The sequence below is a fragment of the Olea europaea genome, unplaced genomic scaffold (assembly GCF_002742605.1).
Source record: "Olea europaea var. sylvestris unplaced genomic scaffold, O_europaea_v1 scaffold1648, whole genome shotgun sequence".
Taxonomy (NCBI): Eukaryota; Viridiplantae; Streptophyta; class Magnoliopsida; order Lamiales; family Oleaceae; genus Olea; species Olea europaea.
In genome coordinates this window covers 27,129-37,458 of record NW_019234136.1, presented here as the reverse complement: position 1 = coordinate 37,458, position 10,330 = coordinate 27,129, and the positions used below count along the sequence as shown (strand labels likewise).

At 36.7% G+C, this 10,330-nt stretch overlaps 1 protein-coding gene across 1 annotated transcript; it reads left to right on the top strand.

Moving 5' to 3' along the window:
* The first annotated feature begins 710 nt into the window (after window positions 1-710).
* On the top strand, window positions 711-9,287 carry LOC111377372. Its single transcript, XM_023000451.1, has 10 exons — window positions 711-891; window positions 4,702-4,756; window positions 5,043-5,070; window positions 5,122-5,271; window positions 5,896-5,914; window positions 6,045-6,180; window positions 6,622-6,802; window positions 6,928-8,245; window positions 8,345-8,451; window positions 8,589-9,287. The coding sequence occupies exons 1-10, from the start codon at window positions 711-713 to the stop codon at window positions 9,285-9,287; spliced, it is 2,874 nt and encodes a 957-aa protein (XP_022856219.1).
* Window positions 9,288-10,330: the final 1,043 nt, after the last annotated feature.

Sequence of the window (10,330 nt, the reverse complement as noted above, 5' to 3'; positions counted from 1 at the left end):
GCTTGGCCTCTCCCTACTACAGATTGGTATCAGATTGACCTTACCCCTTCTATAGCCATCCTATGGTTGTTCATATGCCACAACATTGAGCACATATCCCATAGGATGGTATTCATAAATCAGAAGGCGGGATTTATCTATCATTTAGTTCAGGGTAACAAGATTGACTTGGCCACTTACATCTATAACCAGATACACATTACAGGCGCATGAGGAAACAGGCACACCTCACTGATTTTTCCGAGCTTGATAAGTGGGGTTTGTAGAGCTGCAGGCATACAAGTACAGCCTGGTGAGGCACCGAAGAAGCCAAGTCCATATATCAAACGCCTCACACTCGAGGCCCAGGACCGGGCCAAAATTAAACATCAACAGAAGTTGGAAAATGATCGTCGTTGACAAAAATAGGCTAAGGAAGGGCATGCAGCTGAGGACTTTGAAATGCCACAAGCTACTCTACCACCGACTAACATGGATATCCAATTATTGAGGCAGATGTTTGCCACTATGACTAGACACAGCCGAGACATGCAGAGTCTTCAGCACTCATTTGGAGCACTGAGTACCACCATCCAATAGGTACAGACCGATATGGCAACCACACAAAACTTCACTTCCACTGCCAACAGTGAGTCCCTTCCGGCGCAACGACAGATGAATACCTTTGACGGGTGATTGCGCATGTACGTTGGCAGGATGAATGGTATACAATGGCGGGTAAACGAATCTTGGGACTGTCTAGGGAGTTTGGAGGCAAGGGCTCAAGCCATGCAGGTGGAGCAGATCCAGCAGTCTGCCATATTGAGAGAGATTTTATCCCGCCTCCCTCCCTCCTGAAGATGATGCTGTCGGACCCAACTTTCTATCACAGCCACCATTTTGATCAGGAGAGTACTGTTTATCCCATTTTGATTTTTCTTCTTCATTTTGTGCTTAAAATTATGTCTTTAATCTTTTGTTAATCTTACATTGAGGACAATGTATTAACTAAGTTTGGGGAGGGTGACATAATTTTAAATCTTTATCTGTGTTCATCATTATCTATTTTCCACTATTTTCCATTACTGCATAATGTATGCATGACGAGTGTAAAAAAAAATTCATTTTATTTAGTTTGTTTTAATTCTCTTCATGCATGCTTGTGTGGACTTGATAACCTTGTTAGCTATGATGATATTATTGGACTAGTTTAAACTGCAAAACTTTAGATTTGGTGTTAATTAGACTAACTGATACTTGTTGATGCAACACTTGACATTATCTATGAACGCTATTCATGCTTGACATATTAGGTGAATGACTGGATTTTGAGCATAAAGTAGGAAAAGAATGATAACCCTGTATTGAATTAACCCATAAACTACCTGATGATAGTTTGGTGATGGTTGAGCTATTATAGGGAAGCATTGAGATGAATGGGGGCTCCGTGCATGAACTTTATTGTGTGGATTGCCTAGACCAGTGGGGTGAAGAGTAGGTGAAAATCTTAAATTGGGGGTTGGTTTTGGAAACTAAATGTCTAGAAAAATAACAAAAGGCATAAAATTAATATGTGAAAATAAAACACTTCTTTTCATGCCTTTATGACTCGAGCATAAGCCTATAAGGATATCTAAAAATCTAGTGCCCTAAAGCCAACTAGCCTGGGAGTCACCAGCCCAAAGCTCGAAACATGGGTCATATAGAAAGTAAGAGGGAAAGAGGTTAATAAAAAGTCATCTGATCGAGCCTTTATAACTCGAGTGGATAAGCCTGCAAAGGTTTAAAATCTGGTGCCCTAAAGCTAACTGGTTTGGGAATCACCGGCCTAAAGCTCGTTACATGGGTTATATAGAAAGCAAATGAGAAGATAATAATCAACCAGAAATTAGAGAAAGGTGAGAAAAACAAAAGAGAGACAATAACATGATGAAAACCCCTTGGACATTTGGTTGAAGAGACTATACCTCTGAGGCCAGGCAAGTAACCTAGTTTAATCTTGAGTGTCGATTTAATCAAACTTAGGAGAGCCTTCACCTATTGAAATGTAAACTTGTGATAGTAAGACTAATCTAAACTATGAGAGGGTGAGGACTACAGCTATGTAAATTCCTAATCTTAAAATACAACCTCGGGATAATTGAGTGAAAAGAATAAGTTTAGGGGGTTGTGTATCTCTCGAGCGAGTAAGGATACATTTGACCACTTAGGGTCGGGACTCAAATTCATCATGAACCTAATATGTTGGCATAAATTCACACACTCACATGTCAATTTGCATTTAATAGGTAAAGGTTGATGTCATTTTAGCACTGATAAATTTTCATAAAGTCAATTACTTAGTCCAATCTTGAGCCACAGCAGGGTATTAAGTCATATTTGTTCAGAATTAAATCACTATCTTGTTTGAGGACAAACAATAGTTCAAGTTTGGGGGGTTTGATAAGTGTATTTTTGCACACTTATTTAGGTCACAAACATGACTTAATAACGAGCAAAATGATTGAATTGTGACTTGTAGGGAACACCGATGAACATGGTGAAATTCAAGAGAAAAGACGCGAAAAAGGACTAAAATGACGTAAAGTGAAAATTCAGGGACCACGAAAGTTGGGCCGATGAAAAAATTGAGAAATTGATTAAGCCAAATGCCAATTGATGATATCTTGGGACGATGGAATGGAAAGAATGACGAAAAGATGCCAAGAAGTGAAGAATTCAAGTAGAAGGACCAAAATGAACATCTTCCATAGTTGGTAGCACTATGCGACCGCATAGTGCTACCCTCTATGCGGTTGCATAGAGGTAAACTGAAAATAAAAGGTCAGAAAACTTTTACTCTGTGCGACCGCATAGAGCATTTCTAGGCCAAAACCGTAGTTTCCTTTTTACGTCGAAACTCTTATGGAAACAGGATTTTTAGGGTCCTATATGAATGAAAATTTGAGTAGAATGAAGGGGATGCCATTTTTACAAATTTTTTATAGATTATGAAGGAGAAACGAAGAGAAATTCAAGAGGAAAACATCGCGCCAAGTGAAGATTCGATTGAAACTTGATTCGGGTGATGACGTTTCTTCAACTATTTTTGTATTTTCTTCTTTTTAGCATGTTAGGCCAGATTTTTCATTGCTAGGAGATCAATGAACCTTGTAATACTATGTTTGATTTTTGATTTGGATATTTGACATATTTAAACGCATGTTCCGGAATTGAATGATTTATTACATTTTTATTTTCATATTATTATTGTGCACGTAATTATATGATTTTGATGGCCTGTTTTAAGCGTTCGAAAGAAGGAAAATAGGTTCGACATAGTACAAATCATCATAGGGTCCGATAGGGGATAGAAATATACCTCCATGCCTTGTGTGAATTGTTGGATATTCATGAAATCATAATGCATTCTGGTATGTTAGTATTCCTCATAGATATATAGTCGAATCACATATTGGGCTAGGTTTGGCATTGCTCGAGAGAGATTGCTAAATTAAAATAGGAATATTGATTCATCTTTTGTGGAGCTGTGTGTAAAATTTGTACGATTACAAATTGAACGGGTATTGATTGGGGATTCGTGATCCTAGTGCATTAGTACATTCATTAATTCCATAAATTCTAGTAGATTGTGTCCAAGTCATTTTGCATTTAATATAATTCTCTCATCCATAATTGCATCATAGTTTATATCTTTTTTAGTTAAACCACAATACATTAATTTTACTTTCGTGCTTTAGTTAAGGTCATAATAGGTTGATTTGAACTAATTCAATCCTTGTGGGATTGATACTTGGGCTCATAATCCATTTTACTACTTGTTAAAGAACTGTACACTTGCGGTGGATTTTAAATCGAAACAAATAATTTCGTGAACATTTGTATCCATTATTTCTTGAGGGGTTTATAATTTCTTGAACATATGAACTTGCTTGTGATTAGGTTAGAGTGTTGTTAATGATTTCATGATGCCAAAAAGAGGGGTGATTAATTACAAGAATTTGAAAGAAAGCAATCTGTGCAGTGATGTGAAATTGCTAGAGTTAAGTGGTTTAAACTTTGATTTTGGATAATACTTAAGATATAACTTGTATCTATGTAAATTAATGTTTTTACATGATAGTTATAAGGATATAAATGGCCTTCTAATAGCCTGAAATCCGATTGGTGACATGCTAATAAAATAGAAACCGAAAACTGTCACAATGAAAACTGTCTGATTTTAGTGTTTGTGGAAATGGACTATTTTGAGGCTGAGAACACATTACTTGTCATGACTTTAGAGCATGATTACCTTCACATACATGTTATAGAAATGTGGTAGAAATTTCGGAGTCATTGGATATAGATAAGGGGTTGAAAAGGGATTGAAAAAATAATTGGACGGTAAGGGAAATCTGAAAACAGATTCTGTCCAATTTTGTGTTTAATATGATTTCAGCCTTTACATGTAAATTAATAATCTCTTGGGCCTAGAAAATAGATTCTAAGGGTACTAGGTTGTCAACAACAATTGGATGACGTTGATGTTCATAATTTGACTCGAGAAATAGCGAGATTTATGGGATAAGTTTGTAATGCCATCGGTAACTTGAAATGATGATTCCGTCAAAATTATTTTGGTTAGAATGGATGTATTTTGGGATTTTGTACGTTAAGGTTATTAAATTGAGGACTCTCTTTAATATTAAATGGTAATACAGGTGATTTTCTGACTTCAAGTGAAAAAGGATATTGATCTAATATCCATAGAAGCTCGCACACACAAAGGTGAAAGGTAAATGAAAATCTATTTGTAACTAAGATGCAAGAACCTAGTATATGTGACATAGTAATGTTGAAATATCTACATAACTTTGATAAGAGGCTTATAGCACATCATATGGTGGTTACGATCATTGAGTATGAGGTTGCGTAACCTATTGACATCGATTTTCATTAAATACGTCATTTATGAGGATTTTCATATGCATGCACAACATGTGATATGGTTGAAAATCCTACATGCAAAACTTGATTTCAAAGTGAGTTTTATTATAAAATGTCTTATTGACCACTACTAGGGCACCGAGGCGTGTGAGGCATGCTCATGTGATATGTTTGGCATTGCGAGTGTTACTTCCTGGGTGATTGCAAAGGTAGACAGGGGATGGGCATTTGGTGATCACAGGAGGGTGGACCACTCGACTGTGCCCTTGTGATATTATGATTATTGGCGCTATCGGGTGGGAGACTTTTTGGGTGATCATAGGGATAGTTAGGGGATGGGGCTCTAGTGGTCACGAGAGGATGGTCCACTCGTTGGTGTCGATTTCATATTGGCCATTTGATTATTCATATTGATATTATGCAAAGCTATATCCGGTGCATATTAGGTGGGTCAAGGGCCTAATGAAATGAAAGATTTCAAGTGAAATGATTTCTAGTCGACTTTGACAAATATTGAAATATGATACTTTTTATCGTGATATTAAAAGTAAATGGCATGGTGTCATATGTTGTTATTACTCATGTTCAGGACATGCATGATTTTACTTACTAAGCATTGGCTTATGTAGTTCTTGCATTGTAGGTGAGCATAGAATTACATAGAGAGCATGACTAGCTGTGGAGCTCCTACAGGATTCTAGAGTTCGATGTACATGGATGATGACCTATAGGGTTATTTTCTAGGCTACTATCTGTTGGGTTATATTTTGGAATCCTATATAGTGTACTTTTGAAATGGCCTATAGACATGTTTATAAGCTCATAATCTATATGTTGGATTATGGCGATATGATTTTGGGTTTCGATATGTTATATGATCGTGTCACATATGATTAGAAGTTAACAAACTAGAAAAAATATATATATATGTAAAATTCTATATCTAGGTTGTGTATAGATATCAATGTTAATTTGAGGACGTGACAGAGAGTGGTATCAGAGCGAGGTTATAATTCTGTAGTCTGTCCATGTACATGATCTCGGAACATGAAAGAGCATAGCTATGCCAGTAAGTTTTCTTTGTTGCATTATTTTTGCATATTTCATGAATGATATTGGCCAAGCTTTATTTGCAGCCATGTTGAGAACAAGATATTCTAGTAGTAGTAGAGCTAGAACTCCAAGGCAAGAGGCATCTGTTCAAGATAACAGTCGGGATGTTGTTATTGATAGACTTACAGAATTAGTTGAGCACCAATCTCAACAAATTCAGTAATTAATACAACAAAGAGAAAGGAGAGAACAACAAAGGGCGGAATTCTTACAACCACAACAAAGGGCTGAACATATTGAGATAGTTGGAGAAAGATTTAGAAAACTAAACCCTCCAATATTTGAGGATGCTTTAGATCCAACTGTAGCAAAGGATTGGTTGAGAACTTTAGAGAATATGTTTAGGTATACGAGAGTTTCAAAAGTAGAAAAGGTGGTTTGTGCATACTTTATGCTACGAGGTAGTGCTGGACATTGGTGGGATATGATGATTAGCATTGAAGATGTAAATGCCATGACTTGGGAGAGATTTAAAAAGTTATTTCGTAATAAATATTTTAAATCCCCTAGTCGAGCCATGAAGATGAATGAATTTATACAGTAAAGACAAGGATGGGTGACAGTGGGAGAGTATATTCGTAAGTTTGAACAAGTATCCAGGTTTGCTACCCACATAGTTAATTCTGAGGTACTAAAGGTAGAAAGATTCCTTGAGGGGCTAAGACCAGAACTATATAGAGATGTAAGCATGGCAGGAATCCAAGATGTTTTATATTCTCAAATTGTAGAGAGAGCCTTAGTTGCAGAACAAGCTGAACTAAGGATTAGTCATGCCCAAGAGGCTCGTCGACAGTTTAGGCAAGGTCAAGGACAGTGTGGCCTAGAAATGATAAGAAAAGAGCTTTCCAAGGACACAATCAGAAGCCTAAGTTTCAACTGAGACAAGGACAACAACATTGGGCTCAGGGTAAACGTCCAAGGATAGATCAAGGAAAAGCCTCAACAGCACAACTATCTTGTCCCAAATGTGTTGGACAGCATACTGGAGCATGTCCTATAGAGACTAGAACATGTTATGTTTGTGGAAAGGTGGGACATCTTGCTAGAGCATGCCCAAGTAATCTAAACCCTATGGAGCAAAAGAAAGTGCCAGCTAGGGTGTTTACTATTACTAGATCAGATGCTGAGACAAATCCATCAGTGGTAACAGGTAAATTTTCTTTTTTTGGCATCACATCAATTGTACTATTCGATTCTGGAGCCACACATTCATTTGTGTCTACTGAGTATGTGAGGAGGTTGGGTAGGACACCTGATATACAAGAGGTTAGTTATAGTGTAACTATTCCATTTGGAGATGTACAACAAACCAATCTAATTATAACAGCATGTGTGATCCTCATAGAAAATCGAGAGCTCTATGCAGATTTAATTGTGTTGAAAATGAAAGATTATGATATAATTTTGGGTATGGATTGGTTGTCAAAATATCAAGCTACTATAGATTGTATGAGGAAGTCAGTGACCTTTCAACCTTTGGGGAATGAGCCATTTACATTCATTGGGATCGAAAAAGGTTTTAGAGTTCTAACCATATTGGTATTGAAAGCAAAAAGGTTACTAGATAGTGGGTGTATAGGGTATTTGGTGAGTGTTAATACTATTGAAGCACAACACAATCCGAATCTTAGTGATGTGCCCGTGGCACAAGAATTTCCAGAGGTATTTCCTGATGATTTACCTAGGGTACCACCAGATCGTGAGATAGAGTTTGTAATTGATTTAATTCCAAGAACATCTCCAATTTCCAAGGCTCCATATATAATGGCCCCCACTGAACTGAAAGAGTTGAAGTTACAATTACAAGAGTTGTTAGATAAAGGTTTTATTAGACCTTGCTTTTCACCATCGAGTGCACCGATATTGTTTGTTCGTAAAAAGGATGGTACTATGAGGCTTTCTATCGATTATCGAGAGTTGAATAAGGTGACAATTAAAAATAAATACCCATTACCGAGAATTGATGATTTGTTTGATCAACTTCAGGGTGCATCTGTATTTTCGAAGATTGATTTGCGATCTGGATATCATCAACTTAAAATAAAGGGAGATGACATTTCTAAGACAGCATTTAGTATGAGATATGGTCATTATGAGTTTTTAATAATGCCATTTGGGTTAACAAATGCCCCAGCAGCTTTCATGGATCTGATGAATAGGGTATTTGGAGACTTTCTCGATAAGTTTGTAATTGTATTTATTGATGATATCCTTATTTATTCTCGTACTAAGGAAGAACATGCGAAACACTTGAGAATAGTCATGTAGGTCTTAAAGGACAAGCAACTATATGCTAAGTTTAAGAAATGTGAATTTTGGTTAGATAAAGTTGTATTTTTGGGGCATGTAGTATCAGGTGAGGGTATATCAGTGGATCCAAGTAAAGTAGAGGCTATTAATAATTGGCCACAACCTATAAATCCTTCAGAGGTCAGAAGTTTTATGGGTTTAGCTGGATAGTATCGCAGATTTGTGGAAGGATTTTCCAAAATAGCTTTTCTTTAATGAAATTAACTAGAAAGAGTACAAAGTTTGAATGGACAGATGCTTGTGAGCAAAGTTTTCAGGAATTGAAGAAAAGACTAACTTCAGCCCCTATCCTTTCAATCCCATCTGGTACTAGAGATTTTGTAGTTTATAGTGATGCTTCAAAGAATGGTTTGGGATGTGTATTGATACAAAATGGTAAAGTTATTGCATATGCCTCTAGACAACTAAAAGAGTACAAAAAGAATTACCCTACACATGACTTGGAACTCGTCGCAGTTGTGTTTGCACTTAAGATATGGAGGCATTATTTGTATGGAGAGTGGTGTGAGATTTACACTGATCACAAAAGTTTGAAATATTTGTTTACACAAAAGGAATTGAATATGAGACAAAGAAGGTGGCTAGAGTTGGTCAAGGATTATGATTTTGTTATAAAATATCATCCCGGTAAGGCTAATGTTGTATCTGAGGCATTGAGCAGGAAGTCGACATCCAGTGTTGCGAGTATGATTGTAACTCAAAAATTAGAATTGATAGATTTACAGAAAATGGGAATTGAAGTTGTGTCACAAGGATCTATAGAGGCTAAACTTGCTGCGTTGACACTTCAGCCAACTTTACTGAATAGAATTCAACAAGGGCAACAGGAAGATGATTATTGTTCCAAGATAAAGAATGATATACATGATGGAAAAGCTTTAGATTTTCATATATCAACAAATGATATCTTACGGTTTAGAGGACTATTATATGTACCTAATGCAGAAAATATCTGAGGTGATATTTTATCTGAAGCTCATATGACACCATATTATGTTCATCCAGGAGCTACTAAAATGTATAGAGATTTGAAGTTGCATTATTGGTGGCCGAACATGAAAAGTGAGATAGCCGAAGAGGTGGGACAATGTTTAAGCTGTCAACAGATAAAAGCAGAACATCAAAGGCCAACAGGAACATTACAACCATTACCTATCCTAGAATGGAAATGGGAAAGAATCACAATGGACTTTGTGGTGAAATTACCAAAAACGAGTAAAGGATATGATAGTATTTGGGTTATTGTGGATAGGTTAACAAAATCAGCCCATTTCATTCCAGTTTGTTCCACTTATTCCATGGACCGATATGCTCAACTTTATGTACAAGAAATAGTCAGACTTCATGGAGTACCACTATCTATTTTCTCAGACAGGGATTCTAAGTTTTTATCTCTCTTCTGGAGAAGCTTACATAAGGCTTTGGGAACACAATTATCTTTTAGCACGGCTTCTCACCCTCAAACTGACGGGCAATCAGAAAAAACCATACAAATATTGGAAGATATACTGAGGGCTTGTGTATTGGACTTCCAAGGCCAGTGGAGTAAATTTTTACCTTTGGTAGAATTTGCATACAACAATAGTTATCAGGCTACGATTGGTATGGCTCCTTATGAAGCACTATCTGGTAGAAAATGTAGATCTCCAGTTTAATGGGATGAGGTTGGAGAAAGGAAACTATTAGGTACAGATATGGCACGTGAAATGGCTGAGGTTCTGACACAAATACGTCAACGGCCACTCAAAATCGAAAGAAAAGCTATGCAGATCAAAGAAGAAGAATGTTAGAATTTACTGTGGGAGATCAAGTGTTTTTGAAGATAGTACCAATGAAAGGAGTGATGCGGTTTGGAAAGAAGGGAAAACTAAGCCCGAGATATATTGGTCCATTTACTATTATTGAGAGAATTGGGAATGTTGCCTACAAACTTGACCTTTCTTCATCAATGTCTCAAGTACACAATGTGTTTCATGTATCCATGCTAAGAAAATATATT